At 41.2% G+C, this 27,981-nt stretch overlaps 1 protein-coding gene across 1 annotated transcript in view; it reads left to right on the top strand.

Annotated features, from left to right (window-relative positions):
- Positions 1–27,981, top strand: part of RUFY1 (RUN and FYVE domain containing 1) — a gene marked incomplete at both ends in the record, with an annotated part of 55,088 nt that overhangs the window by 10,010 nt on the left and 17,097 nt on the right. The window contains 9 exons of the mRNA XM_079704025.1: positions 941–1,058; positions 4,719–4,820; positions 6,215–6,338; positions 11,177–11,238; positions 14,328–14,393; positions 17,102–17,171; positions 21,277–21,378; positions 22,115–22,231; positions 22,631–22,798. Of these exons, the coding sequence (XP_079560151.1) occupies positions 941–1,058; positions 4,719–4,820; positions 6,215–6,338; positions 11,177–11,238; positions 14,328–14,393; positions 17,102–17,171; positions 21,277–21,378; positions 22,115–22,231; positions 22,631–22,798 (929 nt within the window). The remainder of the gene's footprint in view (positions 1–940; positions 1,059–4,718; positions 4,821–6,214; positions 6,339–11,176; positions 11,239–14,327; positions 14,394–17,101; positions 17,172–21,276; positions 21,379–22,114; positions 22,232–22,630; positions 22,799–27,981) is intronic.

Raw genomic sequence — 27,981 nt, 5'->3', positions numbered from 1 at the left:
TACCTTGGACAGCACAGCTCTAGAAGAGGAGACAGACAACAAACTCAGAAGCAAACATAATTACAAAATGCTACAAATTCAGGGATGCAAAATAGGTTAAATGATAGAGAATCAAGGGAAAAACCTTTCAGCTAGGGTGAGAGGCGAAGGTCTTTCTGGGGGGGTGAAATGTGAGCTGAGACCTAAAAGAGAAGAAGGAGTCAACCTTGCAAATGTTTGGGGCAAGAGCCTTCCTAGAAAGACAGAACAAAACAGGTGCGAAGTCCTGAGTGGGACCAACCTTGGTTTCAGGAAGACACCAAGTAACTGAGGCATGCTGGGAAGGAGGAGGTGAGGTCAGGGCAGTTGGGATGGGCTGGATCACGTAGGCCTTTATAGGTCAGGTGAGGAGCTGGATTTTATTCTAAGAGTATTTAGAAGATTTTCAGCAAGGGAAAAACAAGATCTAACTTAACATTTGTAAAAGAACTTCCAGCTATGTGGAGGACAGATTAGAAAGGTGGGGAGGTGACGGTATTAGGAGCAGGGAAACCCATTAGGAGATTATTGCAGCAGTTCAGATGAGGGATGGTGGTGATGATTTGAAATCAAGAATTGACTTTGGCATCATGGTGGCGATGATTTGAAATCAAGAATTGACTTTGGCATAGGAGGGAGAAAGGGCAAGGATTTCACAGGTGATCATTTGAGCATTTGTTTTATTTCATGGTCAATAAATACTTGAAAGAAAGAGCCTAGTGGGTATATCAGAGAAACCCTTTCATTCGAGGAAGGGAGAGCTCATTTGGTACCTGGCCTCTCCCAGTCCCCAAGACTGAATCAGAAGGAGTAAGCAGTGCAGCTCCACAGCATTCATTTGGCTTTTGGGAGAGAGACTGTGGGACCCTGAAGACATTTTGCAACCTGTTCTTATGAATAACACTTCTGTTTTCCCTTTTAGTTAAGAAGAGTTTTATTGGCCAAAATAAATCTTTCTTTGGTCCTTTGGAGCTGGTGGAGAAACTTTGTCCAGAAGCATCAGATATAGCCACTAGTGTCAGAAATCTGCCAGAATTAAAGTGAGTGAGAAGTAGTTACATCAATGTGATGTTTTAAGAAAACTTCCTTGTATTTATCAATTTCTCTATTCCTTGCTGATAAAGCGTTTTCTAATTTAGAACAAATTGTAGCAAAAGCTACACTCTACTTAGACTTTAGTCCCAGCTCTGCTGCTCATTCTCCACATAAGCTTGAGAAAATTTGCCCCTCTCTGAGCCTCAGTTTCCTTTTCTCTAAAATGGGGACGGTGATTTCTGCGTGTCGTACAGGGTCAAATAGTGAAAAGGTGTTGTCACCCAAAGAGCAGTTACAGGAGGAAAAAGGGTTGTTACACTCCTGGAATTGCTGCTTCAGATGCACCTGGGTGCTTTGTGACCACCTAGAGGGGTGGGATAGGGAGGGTGGAAGAGGGAGGAGATATGGGGATATATGTATATGTATAGCTGATTCACTCTGTTATAAGGCAGAAAATAACACACCATTAAAAAGCAACTATACTCCAATAAAGATGTTTTTTAAAAAAAAAAAAAGACTCACAGTTGCACCTGGGCAGTTTTCTGAATAATACAGTTTGGAACAGATTTTAGATTCCAGGACAAGACACATTTCTGGAAAGGCTGGCACTAATGAATCATTTGCCTTATCTGGGTTTGCCCTTGGGATCCCTATGTATAGGCTCAAAATCAAAAACTGAATGGAACATGAAAAGGTGTATCGTGGAGTCTGCATTGAGAAGGGGCCCTGGAGATCCTTAGGCCAATGCAAAAGTTCTCCCGGCAGAGTCTTTCACAGGGGACTCAGCTGTCTAGCCTCTGTTTGACCTTCTCCTGCAGAGCCAGCTGATTCCATTTTTAGATAATAATAATAGCCACCACCATTAACTAAGGGCCTGCCGTGTGCCAGGCACTGTGCTAAGGACATTTCATTAGCTCGTTTTATCCTCCACAAATCCCTAGGGACTAAGCTGTTGGTGTCCCCAACTACAAGTGCAGAAACTGAGACTCAGAGTAGTTAAGTAACTTGCTCAAGGTCCCTCGACAAGGGAGTGGTGGAACCAGGAAGAAAACAACAGGTCTGCTGGTCTCTGAAACCCTCTAAATCCCACTAAACTCCATCGTTGCTGAGCCCTGTGCATTCATCGGACTTAAACCTTCTGTCTCTGTCCCTGGTTCATCCCTCTGGGCCTATACCACCTAAGGTGAAAACCTTTAGCAGGCGACAACCTTTCATATATTTATTTGGTGACCCCCTCATGAGCCTCCTACGTCTTCTGCCTTGTTTCTTCCGTTCTTCTTTTTGATTTATTTATTTATTTGTTTGTTTGTTTGTTTTTGGCGGCATTGGGTCTTCATTGCAGTGTGCGCGCTTCTCACTGCAGTGGCTTCTCTTGTTGCAGAGCACGGGCTCTAGGCACGTAGGCTTCAGTAATTGTGGCTCGCGGGTTCTAGAGCGCAGGCTCAGCAGTTGTGGCACAGTGGTTAAGAATCTGCCTGCCAATGCAGGGGACACGGGTTCGATCCCTGGTCTGGGAAGATCCCACATGCCGTGGAGCAACGAAGCCTGTGCGCTACAACTACTGAGCCTGTGCTCTAGAGCCCATGCGCCACAACTACTGAAGCGCACATGCCTAGAGCCTGTGCTCTGCAACAAGAGAAGCCACCGCAATGAGAAGCACACGCACCGCAACCAAGAGTAACCCCCCTTCACCGCAACTAGAGAAAGCCCGCGTGCAGCAACAAGGACCCAACACAGCCCAAAATAAATAAATTAAATAAATAAATTCTAAAAAAACAAAATAACCAAAAAAAAACCCTTTTTTCTTATGACAACTTTTAATTAAGAAACAAAAAAGGCGCTTCTGTTAGCTTACTACTCAGGAAAAAAACTACAATTAATATCGTGGTCAGTATCCTTCTAGATCCTTTCAGTGCATAGTCGGACAGACAAATAAATAAGATTTTATTCCCCTCCACCTCCCCCAGTGGCTTCATTATTGCACGGTTTCTCATGGAAGACAGTTTGGCACTATCCACAAAAACCACCAATACATCTACCCTTTGACCCAGCAATTCCACTTCTAGGAGTTTTATCTCGTACATGAAAATGACACATGTACAGAAATACCTGTTGCAGCATTATTTGTAACAGCGGAAGATTAGAAACAGCCTAGATAAAAACCAGCTAAATAAATTATAGGGCAGTCCAATACTGAAATGCTCTAAAGCTATGAAAAAATGAACGAAAAATTCCCTGTGTCTGGAAAGAATTTCAAAATGACAGATATTCAGTGAAATAAGCAAGTTGCAGAACGGCATACATAGCATACTAATTTTTTTGTAAAAAGGAGAGAAAAATAGAATTTATATTTATTTTCATATGCATAAAAATGTTTTGGAAGTGAACCTAAACTAAGAGCAGTATATTGTACAGAGGTGGGGAACTGGGAAAAAAAATCAAGTATTAAACTGTACATACTGTTTTGTGGCTTTTTTTCCCATTTAATATTATATTTTAAACCTTTTGCCATAATAGTCATCCACATCATTTTTGTATAGCTCCTCCCACTTTGCTCTTTGTGCTTGTCTTCAAATTCTCATTTTCCAAACAGTGCAGTGGTGACCACCCCCAAACATACGTCTTTGTGTACCTCCTAAATTATTTCCTTATGTTACTAGATGTAGAATTTTGATAACCTGCTGTCATTAAATTGCCAGCTAGAAAAATTGTACCAGTTTGCACTCCCACCAAGCAGCACATGTCGGTGTCCATTTTTCCTATCATGCCAACATCAGATATCTTTTTTTTTCCTACTTTATTTTCTTTCTTTTTTACTCTGGCTTTACAACATTTACTGAAAGGAGAAGGGGGGAATCCAGTCTTTTGTATTGATTAAGTTAGGCGCCCTCTGACCCTTTGAGGCTGATATTGATTACAGCAGTACCTCTAGTACTCTCTTGGGTGTTACAAATGCAGTTACTCTGCTTAGAACAGGATCTTTTTTTCCTTATATAATGTTAGGTCCACAATTGGGAGGCCTTTCTTTTTCTTATAATGTTTAAAACAGATCTTTTCAAAATCACACCTTTGAGATTGGTTGCACAGCAACATGAATGTACCTAACAGTACTGAACAGTACAGTTAAAAATGGGTAAGGTGGTAAACTTTATGTTATGTGTATTTTACCACATGAGAAATAAAATTGTACCTTTGAGCTAATGCCCTAGAAATCTTGTGAGACTTCAACCCTTTAATAACTACGTTCTATATTCGTCTTTTGAAAGAAAATTTATCCATTATACAATCTAACCTGGTATTTCCTGACTCCCTGTGAAATTTTATGAACACATGCAAAGTTTTGTCTAATTGTATTTGTTCCAGAAATCAGATGTTTGTGGCTTAAATTTTTTTTCCTGTTTTTTTTGGGGGGGGATGCAGAATACATGCCCATGATACAGACTTCAAACAGTACCCAAAAGAATGCAGTGAGCCATTTCCTCAGCCTTACCAGACAGTGCGCTCCCCCAGCCCCCAGGGCAGCTCTATTACAGCGTTCTCTGCATTCACAAGCATGTGTGTGCGTGAACATGTGTTTCTCCTTGGCTAAGTTGGTTCTTTTCCCTTTGTTTTTTGTTGTTATTATTGTTATGTCATAATAGTTTGATTCTCTGTTTGAATTCCAGGACAGCTGTGGGAAGGGGCCGAGCTTGGCTTTATCTTGCACTCATGCAGAAGAAACTGGCAGATTATCTGAAAGTGCTTATAGACAATAAACATCTCTTAAGGTATTTCATCACCTATCTTTGCTTAGCTTTTGCTTCGTAATTAGAACACAGTTCTGTAGATCATTCGGAATTAAAACAAGAATGTATAATGTACAGTTTTTATTCAAATTATTAAGTGTAACTATTCTGTGGCTTAGTTTTAAAATAGCAGTATTTTATTTTTTGAGCACTGATTTCTGAAAGTCTCTATGAATGAAGATGTATATTTTCATTTTGAGAAGTCATTTCGAAGATAGTTCTTCAAAAATACCTAAGATTAGGCACCCTGACAGCGTACTCCATTAAGTTTCAACAAAATGGTATTTGACTGGATGATAATAGGGGGAAAATGACTTGAACTAGATTCAGTGGGCAATTTTAAAGTATAAAACCCTGCTTTTTGTAAGGGAACATATCTAGATTACCTGTTTTAGGATTCCACATTCAGTTTGTAAACTTTTATATCTCTTGGCATCAGTAAAGACGAACTGTCTATCTCTGAAATTTATGACTGGGTTCATTTTTTACATTTATAACTCTATAAACAAAAGTAACCATTATAAGAGGAATTTTCTCCAGGATATGATCATTTACAAGGAACAAATCTCTCCAGAGATAATTCTCTTATCTAACTGACATAAAAATGTCTTTTACAGTCTCCCAAAATTTTCCATTGTTTTCAAGTCATGGCTTATTATTGAACATGTTTTTTCATGATAAATACTGGTTTCAAATAGTTCATGTACTTTGTACTCTTCTTTGAGTACCATTATACTGAGTAACTCTGAGGTACAGATTTTGTTCTAAACAACTAATTCTTAGGATAATAAGTTCTCATGTACTCACACACACGATGGTAAATTAGCTAATCGCTGGTGACCAGAGCAGTAATGGATGGAGCCTCACTGTAATGGCTGAGGTGACTTGGAGGTAAGGAAGTAAAAGCAGCCAGTGTTGTTCCATGGGACACAGGGAAGAGGGAAGAGTTTTATCCTTGGATGGGTGGTGGGGGAGGCTGTGGGATTCCACTTTATGTTGACATGAATGTACGTGTAGAAGTAGTTTAAAGCAACACAAAAGAAGGAGCCAGGGTGACCAAGAGGGGCAGAGTTATGTTCAGGAACACAGGAGCCAAGAGATGAGGAGGACTGGGCTCCAGGGTCCAAACAGAGGTGTTAACCCTAGACCAGAGGTAGGAGGAGTCCATTTTAATCCACAGGAAGAGAGGAGAGGCCAGAGAAGAGATAGCAGCACTTAAAGTGAGAGAGGAAATAGAAGGAAGAAGGGAATTCGCACAAGGGAGCCTCTGGCTCCTGATGAAGTTGGCAGCCAGGCCATGAGCTGAGAGGTGAAAAGGCAGAGTAGGTCCAAGAGAAGGGTGGTGAAGGTGTTCCTGTTGTATCAATCTCTTTCAGTGAGTTCTATGAGCCTGAGGCATTAATGATGGAGGAAGAAGGGATGGTGATTGTTGGTCTGCTGGTGGGACTCAATGTGCTTGATGCCAACCTCTGTTTAAAAGGAGAAGACTTGGATTCTCAGGTAAAATGGGAATTTTGACTCCAGATCGAATGCCTTGTTTGGGCCAGAGATTTTACGTAGGATCTGCAGACACATGCTGAACCTAAGGAAGGGGCATCTGGCACAGGGCTGTACAAGGTGCTGTGCTGGACCGGAGTGGAGAGCAGCTGGCGAAGGTCTTGGGGTAGGGTGAAAAATAGCTTGGGCAAAGGCACAGAGGCACACACAGAGGGCATGGCATGTTTGGGAACGGGAAACAGTGCTCCATGGCTAGAACACAGGATGCTCGATGAGTGAAGTGAAGGTGGAGGCTGGCCCAGTTGTTAGGCCATCAGTGCCATGTTAGAGGCTTTAGTTTTTGTCCCTGAAACTTTGGAACTTAAAAACCTTTGGAGGTATTTAAGCAGTACACTGAAATGATCAGGCCTGGGATTGAAAAAGATCAAGCTAGCAACCATCCAGTTGATGAGTTAGAAGCAGCCAAGAATAGGGAAAGCAAAAACATTGAGCAGACAAGTCTGGAAGCCCCAGGCTGCATGGGGAGTGGGAAAATAGACTCAGGAGAGATTTGGGAAGTCAGATGGTAAAATGGAGCACAAATGAAAGTAGGCAGTAAGATGCAGAGTGCCCCATGGGGTGGGACACCCTCTTGACCAGGGCTGAGGCCTAAACTCGTGGTGGCAGGGACTGTAAATCAGGACACCCTGCCCCACCCTCACCGCCACCTCTTCAGGGCATCTGTAACTGGGCAGTGGCCCAGGCTTCTTCCCACTACATGTTTGGACATGAATCTAAAGCTTCCCCAATCCCTCCGTGACCAGGTCAGCTTTTTTTATTGTAACCTCTCCTCTCTTTCTTTTTTTTTTCTTTTTTTTCCTAGTAGTTTTCTTGTTTTTGCCTGTTAAATATTTTCCAAAACATACAAAGAAGTTTTTTTTGAAATATCACTTATAATCCCATTACACAGAAAGAGCTAATTCAGTGTTACATTTCAGGATACATCCTTGAAGCACATGAAGGAAGGTGTATGTGTGTATTTATATTTCAGAGACAGATGTTTGGAGTTCTCTTTTTTCATTAAACCAAAATATGATTATTCCAAGCACACCATTTTGCAATTTTTTTATTTAATAATATGTTCCACATAGCTCTTGATGTCAAGAGATATAAACCATTTTAAACAACTGCATAGTAATCCATTTTATGAATGTACCATAATTTATTTAACCAATACTTATTAATGTAAGTTGTTTCCATGTTATAACAATAGTGTTATAAACATCCTCATACTTCTTTTTACTCTTGTCTGTTTATTTTCTTAGGATAAGTTTTGAGATTGCTGTGTCAGAGTGTACACATTCTGCATGAGTGTTGTGATGACATGTGAGCATTCTTGGTCTCTTTTAATCTGAGAGAAAAATAACTCTTCATCTCAAATTTATATTTTTGAGAACTAGGAAGATAAAGTATTTTTTCATGTTTTATTTGCCATCGGTGGTTCACCTGTTCATATCCTTTGCCCATTTTTTTGAGTTTTCCACCTTTTTCTGCTCCTTTATTATTGATTAAGGATATTTACCATTTGTCAGAATATTTGTTATAAATTTTTTTTTCTGCTGTCTTGGGGCTTGTTTTCCCTGTAGACTTTTTTTTTTTTTTTTTGGCAGTCATATTTAATGGACTTTTCCTTTATACCTTCTAAGGTATTGTGCTTAGAAGGTCCTTCAACGTCTAAAAATTAACCTAATTTTTTAAATTACATGTATATTTTTTACATTTAAATGATCTGCCTGTTATTCGTTTTGACATAGTGTGAAGTAGAAGTCTAGATTTCTTATATAAGTACAGTAGTAAACTACTACTACAGTACTAGTAAAGTTTTCTCAATATCATGTATCAAATATTATTTCCCTACTAATTTGAAATTCCACCTTTATCATGTGTTGAAATATCCATTATGCTCTGAGGCTTATTTCTGGACTCTCTATTTAGTCTCTGGATCTTTTTATTTCTATGCCAGTAACGTAGTCTTTTTTTTTTTTTTTTTTTTTTTTTGGTACGCGGGCCTCTCACTGTTGTGGCCTCTCCCGTTGCAGAGCACAGGCTCAGCGGCCATGGCTCACGGGCCCAGCTGCTCCACGGCATGTGGGATCTTCCCGGACTGGGGCACGAACCCGTGTCCCCTGCATCGGCAGGCGGACTCTCAACCACTGCGCCACCAGGGAAGCCCTAACATAGTCTTTTAATTACCAAAGCCACATAGTGTGTTTTATGCTCTGGCAGTTCACCTCCTGCCTACTTTGTTGTACTTCTTTTTCAGATATAGTTGAGGCTGTCCGTTCTGCCAGGTGACCTTGAACATCATTTTGTCAGATTCCAAAATAAAAATTTAATTAGAATTTTTATTAAGTAATAGATGTGATTGAGCCCCCTGGCCTATTCTTATCTTTAATACCTCTTGTATGTCACCATAAAGTATGAGTATTTGCTATTGCACCCTGAGGGATCCTCTTTCTCATGTTTAGAAAGTACTGTTCTATTCTAACTTACTTTATATTTTTTATTTAAAAATGAATATTGAATGCTATCAAATACCTTTTTTGGCGTCTATTGAGATGTCATATCCATTTTTAACCCATAATTATAATTGAATTGATTCTTAGGTTTCCTATTGTGATATCATAAAATAAACCTTACTTGGTCATCGTGCGTTATTCTTTTAGTATACTCCTAGATTTAATATGTCTGTGGTTTATTTGGAAATTTTGTATTTCTCCTTAAAAGTGACACTGGTCTGAATTTTCCTTTTCTATACTGTCTTTGTCACTTTTCAGTGTCAGGATTGTATAACCTCGTAAAATAAACTGGATGATATTCTTTTCTTTCTTGTTTTCCACAACAGTGTATTAGAGCAGGAATTATTTTTCTTTAAAGGTTTGTTAAAACTTGCTGGTATGACAGTTTCAGCTTTATGCAAAAGCTCTCTGGTCCTCATGCTTTGACCACTTTAATTTTTTGCATAGCTTTGGTCAATTTATTGGTTTCCTAAGTCTTAGAAAAATTTTTAGTCATTTATAGTTTTCCAGAAATCATTTGTTTCATTCAGACCTATTAGTTGCATGAGAGTATTTTCTTACAGCTTTTTAAAATCTCACTTTTCTAAATTGTAATACTTGGTAGAGATTTGTCTACTGTGTTGAGCTCGAAGAACCAGGCCTTGCTTTTACACATCACTTCTGCTTTGAGAGGAGAGCTTTGTTTCCTAGTCCATTAATGTCTACTTTGGGTATTCTTTCTCATTCCTTCTGTTGTTGCTTTTTTTCCAGTCAAATATATCTTTCTTTTTTAATTATTTTTGTATCACAAAAGAAATGCATGCTTGTTGAAAAAAAGTTAAGCAATTACAGAAGAATGTAAAGTGAAAAGTGAAATTCAAGCTCCCCTTCTCTCCCCATTCAGTCCCAGTCCTGTCCCCACAGACAATGGTAAAAATTTGAGGGACTGTTTCTACTTTTCCTATGCATTTATGTATACATAGGTTTTGTTTTTAATTAAACCTTTTCTGGTTTTCTGTTGCAGTGTAACAAATTAACAGTCACATAAATGATTACAGTCCCTCATATTTGAGGTGACTCTTAAGCACGCCTGTGATCACGGGTAGTTGGTGGCTGGGGCTGGAGTGGCTGAAGGCATATGCACTCTCACTCTCTGTCCTCTGGGCTGAGAAGGCTCAGGGAACTGAGGCTGGAGAAGCAGGGGCTTCTTGGGCATCTCTGTCTACACGTGCTCTCTCCACATGGTCTCCAGCGTGGTGCCTCAAGGTTAGCCAGACTTTTCCCATGGAAGCTCAGAACTTCAAAGGTATATGCCCAAGGGAAAGAGCCAGGAGGAAGCTCGTACTGCCTTTGTGAACCTAGCTGCAGAAGTCACAGCATCCTTTCTGCTGCTTTCTGCTCATAAAGACAGGCCTTACTGGCCACCCAGGTTCAAGTGTCAGGAATATAGATTGGTGGGAGGCGCAACAGAGGAGTTGCAGAAAACATCATGTATAGCTTTGGTTTTAACATAAGGGAGGTTACTGTAAGGAGTTAATGCCGTACATAGTATTCTTTGAGTTAAAATTTTATCCTGGAGCTTTCTTCATTTCATTACATATTCATTCTCTGCATTCTTTGTTATGGTTGCATAGGGTTCTGCAATATGGCTATAACGTGACTGATTTAAATATTTCTCTATTGATGGACCCAATTTTCCTATATTTCAAAGGAATGGCTGCACTTAACACTAGAGCAGATGGTGGCAGACTAGGGCTCTCATTCACTCTCTCTGAAGTGCTTTATTTCTGGACAGAGCCCCTGACTTTGAGATTTTGAGGGGTCTTGGAGCCCCTAGTTCCCCACAGCAGCAGAGAATTTTCCCTGAAATACTGACTGGACCTTTTCACCCCAGTTTGGGGGAAGAAGTCAGAGTTATCAGTTAAGGTCACCACTTTAGAGATCCAGGTCTCTTTTTTTTTTTATTACTTTGTACCCAAAGAACTTTGTTGATCTTTGTCAACAATTTGATTGTTGAATAAATGCAAGAAACAAATCATAACTAGGTGGTAAAACTTCCCTTAAATTCTGATTTTTTGTAAGTTTTTCTTCTAGAAGGTAATGGGGTTATTTTTCTTTTGGTTTGTTTGTTTGACTGATTGCTGCTTTAAGCTGGTTAACCTAACTGATTGTCAGGTTATCCTAACAATCCTATTGTTTTATCCTGAGATAGGAAGGTAAATACCCTGAATTTTAAAGACTAAGGTTTGTGGAAAGTGCGAAAAGTTATTTTTCACTTAAACTGGTACATTTTATTTCGATCAGGTTGGAGTGATCGATTTTTCTCTCTACATTAAGGATGTGCAGGATCTTGATGGTGGCAAAGAGTAAGTTCTGTATTGTATGCTGTTCGTCACGTTTTTAATGAAATTCTGGCAAAGAATGCTCCTTTTTTAAAATTGAGGTATAATTGACATATAACATTATATTAGTTTCAAGTATACAACATAATGATCTGATATTTGTATATATTGCAAAATGATCACCACAATAAGTCTAGTTAACATCCATCACCATACATAGTTACAAAAAATTTCTTTTCTTGTGATAAGAATTTCTAGGATCCACTCTCTTAGCAACTTTCAAATATGCAATACAGTATTATTAACTACAGTCACCGTGCTGTACATTACATCCCCAGGACTTACTTATTTTATAACTGGAAGTTGGTGCCTTATGGCCCCATTCACCCACTCCCCCACCCCCCCACCTCTGGCAACCACCAGTCCTTGTACCTGTGGGTTTAGTTTTGTGTTTATTTTAGATTCCACATATAAGTAAGATCATAAGGTCTTTGTGTTTCACTGTTTTACTTACTTCACTTAGCATAATGCCCTCAAAGTCCACTCATGTTGTCAGAAATGGTAGGATTTCCTTCTTTTTTATGGATGAATAGTATTTTATTATATGAATATACCACATCCATTGATGGACAGTTGGGTTGTTTCCTTATCTTGGCTGTTATAAATAATGCTGCAGTGAACATGGGCGTGCATATACATTTTCAAGTTAGTTTTCATTTTCTTTGGATAAATACCCAGAAGTGGAATTGCTGGATCATTTAGTAATTTTATTTTTTAATTTTTTGAGGAATTGCCCTACTGTTTTCCATAGTGGCTGCACCAATTTACATTCCCACCAATAGTGCACAAGTGTTCCCTTTTCTCTGCATCCTGGCCTACACTTATTACTTCTTGTCTTTTCGGTGATAGCCATTCTAACGGGTATGACCTGATAGCATACTGTGGTTTTTGATTTGCATTCCCCTGATGATTAGTGATGTTGCATCTTTTCATGTAACTGTTGACAAAGAATGCTACTTTTGTTTTTGTGTTGTTTGAATTTTTATTTTTTATTTAGCTATTTTTAATTACAGTGGTAATACATTCCTATTCCCATTGTTTAGGGAATTAGGATCTGTGGAAGAATAGAGAGTACAAGGCAGATTTCCCCATTAACACTATCCCCTCGTCTCCATCTCAGTCCCACTCCCCCTGCTTCTTCAGAGGAAGCTACTCATGCATGACTCCTTCCAAGCCTTTCTTTACTGCCTTGCAGGTATATATTTGTTGGTAGTGTAATTTGCTTTATGGTTTGGATGTAAATGGAAAGGTACTATTATATAGTTAAGTTGCCACTAGACTTATTCTTTGATCCTACTGTGTCTTGGGTGTCTCTTCATGGCACATTGTAGTTCTACCTCATCCTTGTTAACAAGAGCATTAAAAGAAGTTATCCTGGAAAAAAAAAAAAAGAAAAGAAAAAAAAGCAAACAATTTATATAACATGCTACCATTTATGTTGTAACAAAAAAGACATACACCCATATTTATATGTTGTACTTCCATATACATGGATCATTTCTAGAGAGGCACATCGACCTGAAAACACAGCCGCCTGTGGAGAAGAGGTCAGGAGACAGGCATGGGAGGGAGTTTCACTGTAAACCCTTGCGCTGTGTTTGAATATTTTACCACGTACATCTGTTACCTGTCTTTCATATGTCTTTGTAATGAGAACTCTTCCTTCTCAGTGCCTTGGCAGTGCACCTTACCAAGGAAGGGACCAGCGGGAATCCCATTAATGCTTCATGCACCCACAGTACAAGGATTTACTCACTTGAAATTTAAAATACATTCTTAATGTCAAAAAGAACTGGAAATAAACTGATTATCCACTATTAAGGGAATACAGTCAGTCTTTCAACCTGCAGATGTGGCACCCACAGATATAGAGGGTCAGCTGTGCTATGCCATTTGTATAAGGGACTTGAGCATCTGCAGATTTTGGTATCCACAGAGGTTCTGGAACTAGTCCCCCGTGGATACCTAGGGACATCTGCAATTGAATGAATTGCAGAACATCTGAAGTATTCCACACTGTGTATTATACAGACATGAAAGAAAAACAAATTTGACCTACTGTATAGTAGATTTAGAGGAATTTCCCCAGGTATTATTGAGTGAGAAAAGTATAATACTGAGAAGTATATATATCCCATTTTTTAAAACCCCCAAATTCTCTAATATATATTTTATATTTTAATTGCATATACTATATGTAAAAATATAGATAGATATTATGATTATATACACATAGGATACTCAACAAGCTATCAGTATGTGTTACCTGGGAGAGCTATGTAAAGGGCAGAAAGGTAAAAGAAAAAAAATGACTGCACTGACCAGCAAATCCAGCACCTGTGGCATGAACCTGGGTCACATGATCCCATTTATGTACATACGTACGTAAAGAAATTGGTGGGGGGAGCCTAACTTTAAAATGATAAAGTCTTTTTTGCATAAAGAGGTATGAAGTTTTGTTTTGTTGTGTTGTGTTGTGTTTTTGCTTTTTGCTTTTTTTTTTTTTTTTTTGGCCATGCTGCACAGCTTGCAGGATCTTAGTTCCCTGACCAGGGATTGAACCTACCCCCCTGGCAGTGAAAGCGCGGAGTCCTAACCACTGGGCCGCCAAAGAGTTCCCAGAGTCTTTTTTTTTAACCCAGACTGATCAGCTTTGTGTTTTCAAGAGTCTTGTGGTCTTCTTTTCTGAGGCAGCTTCTTTTCCTTCAGTATAACAAGGGCTGCTTTATCTCCTAACTGGAGAGCCATTTACATCTGGCTTTTGGTGTTTCTACCTTGCATGCCAGTGGCTTTCTCAAATGCTAGGGGAGAGGTGGGAGGAGCGTCTGCAGGGAGGCTCCTCTCCAGGCATCCTGTTTCCAGTGTGTCCCATGTCTTCCTAGCCCGCCTTGCTAGTTCACTTAGGACCGTGCAGACATTACTAAGCTCTGACCATCTCTTGGTTTCCTGATGACATTGGTACTCCTACAAGGTGACTGGAAGGTTGGGGGACAATTACAAAGTATTAACCCTGAGTAAAAAGAATTTCTCTCTTCTTATGTTCTTTTTAAAAGGCATGAAAGAATTACTGATGTACTTGATCAAAAAAATTATGTGGAAGAACTTAACCGGCACTTAAGGTAGGACTCCCTCCTTTTTCCAGTGTTGCAGTTCATTCTCAGTGCCCGATAACTGCCTCATGGAACCTTTTTGAGTTGCCATATATTTATATCTAACTTTTTTCCAAACCAAGAAAAAAGGTTCAGTGCTCATGTATACAGACTGTATAAGTATGATTTCTTGATAAAGAGCTTTGGGGAATCCTTTGATCTTTTGTTCTGTGTAGTTATGCAAATTAGAGAGTAATAAATGAAACCTCTCCACCCCTTAGCCCACCGCAACTTAGTTGGAAATCACTGCATGGGAAGCATTATTGCTGCTGGGAATCAACACACATCCCTCCAACGTTCTGGGCAGGAGAAAGGGGTTGAAAACCACTGGGCTAGACCTTTTTTTTTTTTTTTTTTTTTTATTTATTTATTTTTGGCTGTGTTGGGTCTTCGTTTCTGTGGGAGGGCTTTCTCTAGTTGCGGCGAGTGGGGGCCACTCTTCATCGCGGTGCGCGGGTCTCTCACTCTCTCGGCCTCTCCCGTTGCGGAGCACAGGCTCCAGGTGCGCAGGCTCAGTAGCTGTGGCTCACGGGCCCAGTTGCTCCGCGGCATGTGGGATCTTCCCAGACCAGGGCTCGAACCCGTGTCCCCTGCATTGGCAGGCAGATTCTCAACCACTGCGCCACCAGGGAAGCCCTGGGCTAGACCTTTGAGAGCAATTCAATAGTGATAGCAGGTATCTTTATCTTGAATTTTCATTTTAATTGGAAAGCTGCTCCTGTGTTTCATGAAACACTAGTTGTTACGGGTGTTGATGGAGAATGGATGGAGATTCTCAGCCTGACGTGTTTGGGAAATATAATTCTCTCTCTGAACCCTCTTTAGAGAGTACACTGTGCACATTAGCAGTTCTCTGCGGGAGCAGCCTCTCTGGCCCCCAAAGCCAATGAAACAGGCAAAGGAGCTAGTGTGTTTGAAGGACATACCTAGGGTAGTGCTGCTCTGAGCTTTCCTGAGGTGTGACGCTGGCTATTATTTTGAGAGTGAGATTCTTTTTTTTTTTTTTTTTTGAGAGTGAGATTCTTAATCCATGCTTAGTTTATTGAGAGCCATTATAAGGAATAGATGTTGAATTTTATCAAATGCCTTTTAGCATCCATTAAGTTAATCATGACTTTTATCCCTTAATCTATTGATGTAATATAGTTTATTAATGGATTTCTTCGTAAGGATAAACTCTACTTGATCATAGCTTTAATAATTTAGTCATTCTCTTAACATGTAACCTAACATAGTTGTTCCATAGTTTCCCCTCTGGCATGGTATCAGGGTTATGCAGCTTCACAAAATGAATCAGGAAGCTTTGCCTTGTTTCTGTGCCTGAGAACACCTTCTAGTTCATGAGCATTATTTGCTCCTTGAAAATTTGAAGCTCAAAGCCTGTATGGAGGCAATACTTTGCCAGCTTTTCAGTTTTTCCTTAACTGTTAATTCATCTAGCTTTTCTCCTCATGAGGATATATCTTTTTTGGTAATTTATGTTTTCTAAGGAAAAATAGAAATTTTATTGATATTTTCTGAGTTATGTAGTTGGTACAGAATTGAAAATGGCACCCTCTTAAAACTTGTAATTCCTTCCATATGTTTTGTTTTGTTGACTTTTTCATTTTGTGTCAATTTGTGTTTTTATTTTTCTCCCACCCAATTCTTTTTTTTTTTTTTGCGGTACGCGGGCCTCTCACTGTTGTGGCCTCTCCCGCTGCGGAGCACAGGCTCCGGACGCGCAGGCTCAGCGGCCATGGCTCACGGGCCCAGCCGCTCTGAGGCATGTGGGATCTTCCCGGACCGGGGCACAAACCCGTGTCCCCTGCATCGGCAGGCGGACTGTCAACCACTGCGCCACCAGGGAAGCCCTCCCACCCAATTCTTGAACCTTGGCTCATTAGCCTTGTCAGGTTTGTATCTTGGTACCACCCCTCACCGGCAAAAAGCCCCAGTTTTTGGCAGTAGGGTCTGTTGCCTGAAAGTGCAGGCTCTGGAGCCAGACCACCTGGGTTCATAGGGGTATGAAGTTAAGTGAGTTTCTCAATATAAAGTTATGTTTTCCTCATCTGTAAAACAGATTAACAATAAGATTTGCATCACAGAATTGTGGGGAGTTGATGCATTTAAAGTGCTTAGAACAAACAGGGTCTGACACATTGTCCAAAAAGAAAACTACTACTATTATCGTTGTGGTTATTATTGTTGTCTGTCAAGTCTACATTAGCTTTTTACGTATTTTTCGGTATGAAAGTCGTGCATATACTTAAAGAATATGTGAAAAATGGGACAGTGTAAAAAAGATTTAAAAATCACCTTTGATCCTACTACCCAAAAGTACCAATATCTTGTTATGAATATTACTTTAGATATATGACTGCCCAGTGCGTTTTGGTTCCCATATATTGAGTTGGGGGAAATGGTGTTTTCTTTCCAGTTGGCTAAACAAGAAATGGGTAGCATATTTGGATCAAACATTAAAAACTTTTCAGTAAAAATAATACACACACACACACACACACACACACACACTGCATACATATATATTTAGAATTCTCATCTATGAGTTAATTGGAGACCCTTTGACTCTCCATTTCATATAGGAAATCTAGGAATCTCTATTCTCATTGTTTACAGATTGGGAAAACAGTCAGCTTTTATAAGTTCACATTTACTTAATATTTTCTTTTATACAGCTGCACAGTTGGGGATCTTCAAACCAAGATAGAAGGGTTGGAAAAGACTAATTCAAAGCTTCAAGAAGAGGTTTGTAACTTATTGAAATTCTTAAAGCAGAATGACCCAAGAAGAGAAATGGTATGGTTGGTATATCTGACCAGAGCTTCTCACTGGTAGGAATGGGAAGTGCTAACCTTGGGTTGAGCTGCACACGGGACAGACATTCTCAGAATTTCACATCCTCAGAATGTCCGTGTTCTGCCCTGGCCGGGGCTCCCATGAGCCAGTGCAATGGATCATGAGCCAGTTCTAAGTGACTTAGGTTTTATCACCTCACAGTGGTCCAGTAGAAGACAAGTCCTAGTTGGAAAAGCCCCACTCCTTCTGTGAACGTGCTATCCTCTTCCTCTTTTCCCACCTTTCCTATGATGTAGTGTGTCTCCCGGCTGCCCAGAAGGCACAGGCTCTTTTATGGGGTAAAAGTACCCTTGCCCCCCCTTCCGAGTCTCGGCCTCTCAGGAGCTTGGAACCAGTCTCCCCACAGTGTGGTCTTTCTCTGCTTTCTCACTAGGAAGAGAGAGAATGAAAGGACAGGAAGAAGGAGGGCTGAGGCCGAGGAAGAAAGCTTGCTGCCAGCTGCCCGGCAGTCTCCTTGGTGGACCCATCTTGTCTCCTGTTAGCAGGAGGGGGGTTGCTCAGCCTTTCTGAGGCTTTCCACAGGTAGCGGTCCCTGGCTGCTCGACCCTCCCCACCAAGTCTCACTGGGAAGGAAGAGGGCTGTGAGGGGGGCCAGAGAGTGACCCCCCCCCACGGTGTGGAGGCAGGTTACAGCCGAAAGGAGAGTCGCAGAGCACCCCTTCGTAATGGAAGACCCAGTGTAAGGCTCACTTTACACCTCCTGCGCCCTCCTGAGGGGCCAGGCCTGAACAGCTTTCAGGAGAGGAGCTCAGATTTGTAACAGGACAAAGAAACTCAAAGATGGGCATCGTGGGAGAGACTTCATCGCACTGAGAGCTGAAGGACTCGAATTCACCTGGGGGGTGGACAGGGCCTTTGGGCCTCACTTTCCTCATCTCTAAATTGGGTGATAATTCAACACACTTACAATAGTATTGTAAAGATTAAATTAGGTTAATACCACATAAATGTGCCTTGCCCAACACTTAGCATGTGGAGGCACTCAAGGAGACCTTAGTTGATTTTATTTTATTTTTTTTTAAATTTATTTATTTTATTTAATTTATTTATTTTTAGCTGTGTTGGGTCATCGTTGCTGCACACAGGCTTTCTCTAGTTGCGGCGAGTGGGGGCTACTCTTCGTTGTGATGCAGGGGCTTCTCATTGCGGTGGCTTCTCTTGTTGTGGAGCACGGGCTCTAGGCGTGCAGGCTCCAGTAGTTGTGGTGCGCGGGCTCAGTAGGTGTGGCTCACGGGCTTAGTTGCTCCGCAGCATGTGGGATCTTCCTGGACCAGGGCTCGAACCTGTGTCCCCTGCATTGACAGGCGGATTCTTAACCACTGCACCACCAGGGAAGTCCCCTTAGTTGATTTTAGAACAAGCGGATTCACTCTTTGTTCTCCCAGATGAGGTGGCATGCTTTGTTGTTTTTGTTTTTTTTATATAATTCTTATTGGAGTATAGTTGATTTATAATGTTGTGTTAGTTTTAGGTGTACAACAAAGCGAATCAGCTATACATATACATATCTCCACTCTTTTTTAGATTCTTTTCCCATATAGGCCATTACATAGTAATGAGTAGAGTTCCCTGTGCTATACAGAAGGTCCTTACTAGTTATCTGTTTTATATATAGTAGTTTGTATATGTCAATCCCAATCTTCCAATTTATCCCTCCCCGCCCTTTACCCCCTGGTAACCGTAAGTTTGTTTTCTACATCTGTAACTCTATTTCTGTTTTGTAGATAAGTTTATTTATACCCTTTTTTAGATTCCACGTATGAGCAATATTGTATGATATTTGTCTTTCTCTGTCTGACTTACTTCACTCAGTCTGACAATCTCTAGGTCAATCCATGGCATTATTTCATTCTTTTTTATGGCTGAGTAATATTCCACTGTGTATATGTACCACATCTTCTTTATCCATTCCTCTGTTGATGGACATTTAGGTTGCTTCCATGTCCTGGCTACTGTAAGTAATGCTGCAATGAACATTGGGGTACATATATCTTTTAGAATTATGGTTTTCTCCAGATATATGTCCAGGAGTGGGATTGCTGGATCATATGATAGCTCTATTTTTACTTTTTTAAGGACCCCCCATACTGTTCTCCATAGTGGCTGTACCAATTTACATTCCCACAAGCAGTATAGGAGGGTTGCCTTTTCTCCACACCCTCTCCAGCAATTATTGTTTGTAGATTTTTTTTTTTTTTTTTTTTTTTTGCATTACGTGGGCTTCTCACTGTTGTGGCCTCTCCCACTGTGGAGCACAGGCTCCGGACGCGCAGGCTCAGCGGCCATGGCTCACGGGCCCAGCTGCTCCGCGGCATGTGGGATCTTCCCGGACCGGGTCAGGAACCCGTGTCCCCTGCATCGGCAGGCGGACTCTCAACCACTGCGCCACCAGGGAAGCCCTGTTTGTAGATTTTTTCATGATGGCCATTCTGACCAGTGTAAGGTGATACCTCATTGTAGTTTTGCATTTCTCTAATAATTAGTGATGTTGACCATCATTTCATGTGCTTTTTGGCCATCTGTATGTCTTCTTTGGAGAAATGTCTATTTAGATCTTCTGCCCATTTTTCAGCTGGGTTATGTTTTTGCTATTGAGCTGCATGAGCTGTTTGTATATTTTGGAGATTAATCCCTGGTCAGTTGCTTCATCTGTAAATATTTTCTCCCATTCTGAGGGGAGGTGGCATGCTCTGAATGAAAGTCTAGTTTAGCTTTTGAAACTGAACAACTGGCTTATTTTTCCTTCAAAGGCAAACAGATGTAATAGAAAATGTACTTCAGAGAAAAGTATATCTCTCACTTCAGGGTGTGCTCTCTATGTCTTCAGAGAGTAGGATGGGAATTAGCTTATGGTTTTTGCCTGCTTCTTCCATTGCAGCAACTAACACCTCCTTTCAAGCCTTAAAGTTTCTTACTTGGGCACAGCAGTTATGTTTAGAAACCCCAGTTCTGGGTTCTGAGTCTGGGTGGACCTAGATGCTGTTGATCAAGAGGAGGTGAGGAGTTCAGTGCTTCAGGGCCCCCTGTTAGTGAATGATGCTAAAGAGCACAGCCAAGTATCGAGGGCAAATGTCTGGCTTCTTTCTCCTTCTCCAGCCTCACCTTCTCTCTCCAGGCTGGCTAGAGGCTGGGAAAGGACAGGTTGGTTGGGGTATTAACTCACGTCTCCTGCTAGCCTCTCCTCAGCAAGTACATGAAGGCACCTGCTCCTATACACTTTTCCCTAAACTACGTTAACTCGTTCAGGGCAAGGAAGATGTTTTCCTCAGGCACATCTTAATGGTTTGGTTGTGATTCCTCTCCCAGATTCTTTAATTCTCTCTCTAGTGATAAGATATCCTTTTGCTCATTGGCTAGAAAAACTAAAAAGAATGAAGAATCAGGGGGGAAAAAGCCCATAATCCCTTGGCTAAGTGACAGCTGTATATAGAGTCCCCATCTTTTCTTAAGCTTTTTTTGTTTGTTTGTTTTTGTTTTTCTTCTTAAGGATTTTTAACATAGTTAAGTCTTTTTCTTTAAACTGGACGTGAGAACATACTGTATAACCTGCTTTTTTATTTTTATTATATCATAAGTATGTTCTCAAGTCATTAAAAGCTTTTGTAAGTATTTTAATAACTACATATTTCTGTTTTATGCTTTTACTGTGATTTGTTCAACCATTTCTAGTATTGGACATTTAAGCTGTTTCTAATATTTTGTGTCCATAAATCTTTGCCCACGTGAAGTCGTGTGCTATCATTTTTGTAAAAGAAGAATAGGGAGGGCAGAGATGGCTAGGGGCAGGGGTAGGAGAGATTTTACTGTTTATGTTTTTATATCTTTGGAATTTTGAACCATGTGAATGTATTACCTATTCAAAACAAGGATCAAAAATAAAATATCACATATGTGAAAATACATTGTCAATTGTGAAGATGCCAAATGTTAGCTTTTAATTTGAACAGTAAGATTCATTTTGATGTTAAGAAATCTAAAAATCTTTCTTAATCAGCTTTCAGCTGCAACAGACCGAATTTGTTCACTTCAAGAAGAACAGCAACAATTAAGAGAACAAAATGAATTAATTCGTGAGAAAAGCGAAAAAAGCGTAGAGGTGAGAAGTAGCCCTTGCAGTTGGGCGGCATGTTCCTCACTCAGACATGTCCATCAGAGATCTCAAGCTCAGAACGTGCAAAGATGCCTTGTTTGACACCAGAACATCCTGCCGCAGGGCCCTTCCGTGTCACTCTCAGGCCACCTGGACCACTTGGGTTTCCCAAGTGCACTGGTCCCTTGCCTCTGGACCTTTGCGAGTGAAAGTCCCTATTCCCTCTTCAGCTTCTCTTATGAGCCCGGTCCCCTGTGATGCTGCCTCTGGCACCCATCAGTAGGCCTGGACCCTTCTTCTCCCGTGTTTCCATAGCTCTTTGCACCTCCCTCCATTATAGCATCCGCTTACTGTTGTGTAGAATTGCTGGCTTGCAGCTGTCTCACCTGATGACTTGAGAGTAGAGACCATATCTGATTCACCTCAAAATTCACCCAGTGCTAAAAATGTGCTAGATAAATACTGAATGGGGACCTTTCCCACTCAGAACGACTATTCTATTTTAAAGAAAATTAAATTGTTTTCTGCACCTACCTTTTCAAAAATCTATTGGCTTGCTCTCATCCTTCATGTTCAAAGATATTTCAAAATACCTTTAAAATTTTAGCCTTTCTCTATTATGCTTAAAAAAATAGAAATTATGCTACTGTTTAAAAAATATATATGTTATATTTTTAAATACTTTGTAGTTAGCTTGCTTCTGTAAGCAAACCATTCCTCTGGTGCTCTTGTTTGATCACAGATAACAAAACAGGATACAAAAGTTGAGCTGGAGACTTACAAGCAGACTCGGCAAGGTCTGGATGAAATGTACAATGATGTGTGGAAGCAGCTGAAGGAGGAGAAGAGAGCCCGTTTGGTGAGTTTGCGAGCCTGAGAGTTACCAAAAAGATTCCTCAGTTTATTCCCTCTATGTTACTTCTGTCAGCACTTTGCACACACGTGCTTCAACCTGCTTTTAAAAAACAAGTGAGTTTTTATGCAAGTGAAGTTTTTAACATGTGAAAACAAACACTCGTGAAGTATTCCTCATTGCCACCTACCCGCTTTCTGTTGACTTGATGCAGAGCCAGTGTTCGTTGTAAAATGAGGAAAGGGGAAAAACTTAATCTAGTTACGCTCCAGACAGACTTGTCTACATCTCCCTAACCTATTCTGACCTTCCGTGTATTTTCAGCACTGCCCAAGATACAACATCAGTTAAGTTCATTTCTGTGATCTACTTTAATAATATTTTCCTTATTAATATCCTTTTAAGGAACTAGAAAAAGAACTGGAGCTACAAATTGGAATGAAAACCGAGATGGAAATCGCAATGAAGTTACTAGAAAAGGACACCCACGAGAAGCAGGACACTCTGGTTGCCCTGCGCCAGCAGCTGGAGGAAGTCAAAGCAATTAACTTACAGATGTTTCACAAAGTTCAGGTGGGACTTGGCTTTATGTCCACATCACAACCCGGTTTCCTGCTGCTTGTCTACAGTGGTAGAGCTTGTCACGTGCTGCCTTTCCAGTCTTGGGTCATCCTTTCCGCAGAAGGAGAGAGTAGACACATCTGTGAGGGCCTAGTATTTGCAAATCTGGTCCTAGGCCATCTTACATGTTATTGCATTTATTTTATTTGAGTCTCCCGGCAATCCCTGACAAAAGTTTATAAAATGGGGGGAAATATAAGTGACGAGGCAAAATCAAATGTCTAGGTCACATGTCCCTGGTGGCACAGCTAATAAATAGAGCTGAAAACTGAACTGTGTCTCTTGAATCTAAACCTGAACTTTGCCTCTCATACATTCACTGTCCCCCTGCTGTCTGTTTCTGTCTACTTCAGGTACTAATTGTTTGCCCCAAGAGATGGAGAAGTGGATTAAGGATATTAGTTAGTATTGCCTTTTCAAGCTTTGCCAATAAGTTAATCTTGCTGAGTCTCCAAGATCACCTCCCTGGTCATTTCAGAGTGGTCCAGGGGAGCTAGCCCAGAAGGAACCGGTCACGCCAGAGGCTGAAAGACGGCATCTAAACACTGCAACACTTTCTTGCCCAGAAGCTACCCAGAAGGATACCATTCTGTGTCCTCAAAACTTTTCCTTTTTTGAAGTTCTCTTTCCTATTTTATTGCCGAAACAGCCCCACTTCCTTTTCCATAGAGTGGTTTCAGTCTTACTAGTAGTAACATCTATGTCAAAGATAATGTGAGAGCAGACGGTTCAAATAAACTGTGCTATTTTGTCCGTCTTTTTTTAAATTATTACGTAATTAATATTTTTGTAATTGCAACAATGAAAATTGAAGCAAAAAGAGAAAAGGAAGAAAATAGTTTTACCCTCCCAACAAATTATCTGTTTTAATTTTTTCATGTTTTCTTCTGGTTTTGGTCGGCATATAGACATGTTGTTAATACACGTTAGGAGAAACTAAACTACTATAATAGCTTAAAGCATTGCAGACCAGCAGTTTTGCTCCCCACGGTCATTCAGGGATTCAGACTAGTGGCAGCTCCAGCTCTCAAGGCCACTTGAGTTGTCACCATTCTTGCCAGCAGAAGTGGAGAGAAGAGCAAAAGTCCAGAGCCAGGGATTTGTTCTCAAACAGTGAGACAGCAGTTGCACCCACCATTTCTTCCGATCACATAGGAAAGGGCTAGTCAGCATGGCCAGGCTTGGCTGCAAGGGGAGCCTGGGGCTGTTGTTTCTGGACTGCAGGCCAGGTGAAGGGGAAAGTAGGTGTGGGGAGATGTAGTCGTCACTACCACAGTCGACCCCACAGAGCTACCGACAAGCCCTGCTTCCTCAGAGTCCACAACCCTGGGTGATGGGCAGCACTCTCCCTCAAGCCCACAGGGCCTGTGTTCCAACTAGAAGACTATCTGTCAGTCACGTTAGCCTGTCCTGCCCAGGACGAACTGGTAGAGCAGAAACAGGATAACCATGATGAAATGCCTATTGGGAAAGAGGAAACAAGGGACACACCTGGCAGTCCCTGGCCCTTGGTGGTCATTGTGTCCTATGGGCAGGAACCATGAAGGCTGCCTGGGGTACTGAGGACTTCATTTCTTAGCATGTCTGGCTACCGCTTCTGCCTTCTAGAGAGCATGTCTGCTGACCTCCGTGGCCCCTGAGGCCACCATCTTCAATGGCTGATGGGAAGTGGGCTCTCGTGGAGTGGGCTACACAGCTTTGACGGCCAGCTTCTTGCCAGTGTCAGTCTACTGGCCTGGAGGTTGTATAAGGGATCCAACAGTCAGATATTTTTCAGACCAGACTGGTGGCTTCTTGGACAATCCAGTTCCCTCTGTCACAGCCTCTGGTCTGCTTGCGTCCACTTGATCCGTGTGTCAGTGACTGTAGTTTGTTATGAGTAAACACAGTTCCCACACCTGCTCTGTTTCTTTGCTCTGTCAGTCTTTCTCATGTCAGTGACCAGTCATCTGGAACAACAGCTTGAGGCATGAGGAAAGCAGCCTACTCTGATCTTCGCTGCAGGATGTCACAGGGCCATATGGCTCACTCTTCAGTCCTCTCTCTTCCTTCTGAGTCCAGAAGCAGTTGACTTTTCTAACCTGTGAGGCCCCTACCTTTGGCCTCTGTATCCCTGTCCATCTCTCCCTGCAAACCCCTTGCTTATAGCACCTGTTCACATGGCAAGCCCCACTGCACATCCTAGCATTCTGGAGCCCTGGCACAGTTGCGTGGATTCCATCTTCCAAGTTTGGGCAAGCAACAGTTTGACTAAATGTTTGCCATAACTAACAAGGGTCACAACATCTGCTTTGACAGCGCCAAAACCCTGGCTGCTGAGTCAGCACAGCATACGTTGGGTTCCCTGGGGAAGCACCACACACAAGTCCGTCTCTGGTGCTGCTGGAATTCTGGCTTCGTACCCTTTTCTCCCTCTGGGCTTCAGATGCAGAAGGTTGAGTCAGTCATATCCCTCTGTTTGGGGCACTATAATAAGACACCCTTCCTGTTTTCTTATTTCCTTTTATCCCCCACCCCTATTCCCATCCTCTTGCCTCTAGGCCTCTAGGCCTCATTTCTGTGAGGAAGTCAGTCCCATCCGTCTCTCCTAGATTCTGGTGGTTGCTGGCAATATTTGGGTTTCCTTCACTTGGAGAAGTTACCACCTCCATCTCTGCCCTCATCTTCACAGCTTTCTCCCTGTGTGTGCATGCCTGTGTCCACATTTCCCCTTTGTATAAGGACACCAGTCATATTGGATTAGGAGCCCACCCGACTCCAGTGTGACCTCATCTTAACTAATTATGTCTGCAGTGAGTGACCCGTTTTCCAAATAAGATCCTGGGTGGTACTGGGGGTTAGGACTTAAACATAATGGATTTGGGACGGACACACTCGACCCATAACGTAGGTCAAGCCTGCCCACCTTTCCCCCTTTTTTCCCTCTTCTTTTTTTGATTGACTTATCTATTTGTAAACGTTTATCCTTTTTTCTTTTTTTTAATTGAAGTATAATTAATTTACAATGTTGTGTTAGTTTCAGGTGTACAGCAAAGTGATTCTTTTTCAGATTCTTTTCTATTATAGGTTATTACAAAATACTGAATATAGTTCCCTGTGCTATACAGTAGGTCCTTATTTATCTATTTTATATATAGTGGTGTGTATCTGTTAATCCCAAATTTCTGATTTATCTCTCCTCACCCCTTTCCCCTTTGGTAACCATAAGTTTCTTTTCTAAGTCTGTGAGTCTGTTTCTGTGTTGTAAATAAGTTCATTTTATCATTTTTTTAGATTCTGTGTGTGATATTTGTCTTTGTCTGTCTGACTTCACTTTAGTATGATAATATCTAGGTCCATCCATATTGCTGCAAATGGCATTATTTCCTTTCTTATGGCTGAATAACATTCCAATGTATATAATACCATATTTTCTTTGTCCTTCATCTGTTTTTTTATATAAATTTATTTATTTTTTATTTTTATTTTTGGCCATGTTGGGTCTTTGTTGCCGTGCATGGGCTTTCTCTGTTTGAGGCGAGTGGGGGCTACTCTTCGTTGCGGTGCACAGGCTTCCCATTGCAGTGGCTTCTCTTGTTGTGGAGCATGGGCTGTAGGCACGCGGGCTTCAGTAGTTGTGGCACACGGGCTCAGTAGTTGTGGCACGCAAGCTCTAGAGCTCAGTATTTGTGGCGAATGGGCTTAGTTGCTCCGCAGCATGTGGGATCTTCCTGGACCAGGGCTCGAACCCATGTCCCCTGCATTGGCAGGCGGATTCTTAACCACTGTGCCACCAGGGAAGCCCCTATCCATTCATCTGTTGATGGACATTTAGGTTGCTTCCATGTCTCGGTTATTGTAAATAGTATTGCTGTGAACATTGAGGTGCATGTATCTTTTTGAATTAGAGCTTTCGTCTTTTCCGGATATATGCCCAGGAGTGGGACTGCTGGATCATATGGTAATTCCATTTTTAGTTTCTTAAGGACCCTCCATACTGTCTTCCACAGTGGCTGCACCAATTTACATTCCCACCAACAGTGTAGGATTTATTATTTGCAGACTTTTTGATGATTACCATTCTGGCTGGTGTGAGGTGATACTTCACTGTAGTTTTTATTTGCATTTCTCTACTAATTAGGCAAGTTAAGCATCTTGTCATGTGCCTATTGGCCATCTGTATGTTTTCTTTGGAGAAATGTCTGTTTAGGTCTTCTGCCCCTTTTTTGATTGGGTTGTTTGTTTGGGTTTTTTTTGCGGTACGCGGGCCTCTCACTGCTGTGGCCTCTCCCGCTGCGGAGCACAGGATCCGGATGCGCAGGCTCAGCGGCCGTGGCTCACGGGCCTAGTTGCTCCACGGCATGTGGGATCCTCCCAGACCGGGGCACGAACCCGTGTCCCCTGCATCGGGAGGCGGACTCTCAACCACTGCGCCACCAGGGAAGCCCGGGTTGTTTGTTTTTTTTTTTTGATATTGAGCTGTATAAGCTGTTTGTATATTTTCAAAATTAATCCCTTGTCAGTCACATCATTTGCAAATGTTTTCTCCCATTACATAGGTTGTCTTTTCATTTTGTTTATGGTTTCCTTTACTGTGCAAAAGCTTATAAGTTTAATTAGGTCCCATTTGTTTATCTTTCCTTTTGTTTCCATTACTCTAGGAGACAGATCCAAAAAAATATTGCTCTGATTTATGTCAAAGAGCGCTCCGCCTATGTTTTCCTCTAGGAGTCTTATAGTATCCAGTATTACATTTAGGTCTTTAATCCATTTCAAGTTTATTTCTGTATATGGTGTTAGAAAATGTTCTAATTTCATTCTTTTACATGTAGCTGTGCACTTTTCCCAGCATCACTTACTGGAGAGACTGTCTTTTCTCCATTGTATATTCTTTCCTCCTTTGCTGTAGGTTAATTGACCATAAGTGCTTGGGTTTATTTCTGGGCTTTCTATCCTGTTCCATTGATCTATGTGCTGTTTTTGTGCCAGTATCATGCTGTTTTGGTTACTGTAGCTTTGTAGTATAGTCTGATTCTTGATAAAAATTTTAGAATAAGGTATACATTTCCTTTTTTAAAAATCCAGCTGAATTTCTTAAATGGAAATTGCATTGAATTTATAGTTTACTCTCTTTTTGTCCTTTTTATTCCCTAAGA

The sequence above is a fragment of the Hyperoodon ampullatus genome (genome assembly GCF_949752795.1).
Source record: "Hyperoodon ampullatus genome assembly, chromosome: 4".
Lineage (NCBI taxonomy): Eukaryota > Metazoa > Chordata > Mammalia > Artiodactyla > Ziphiidae > Hyperoodon > Hyperoodon ampullatus.
This window is presented reverse-complemented; position numbering and strand designations above follow the sequence as displayed.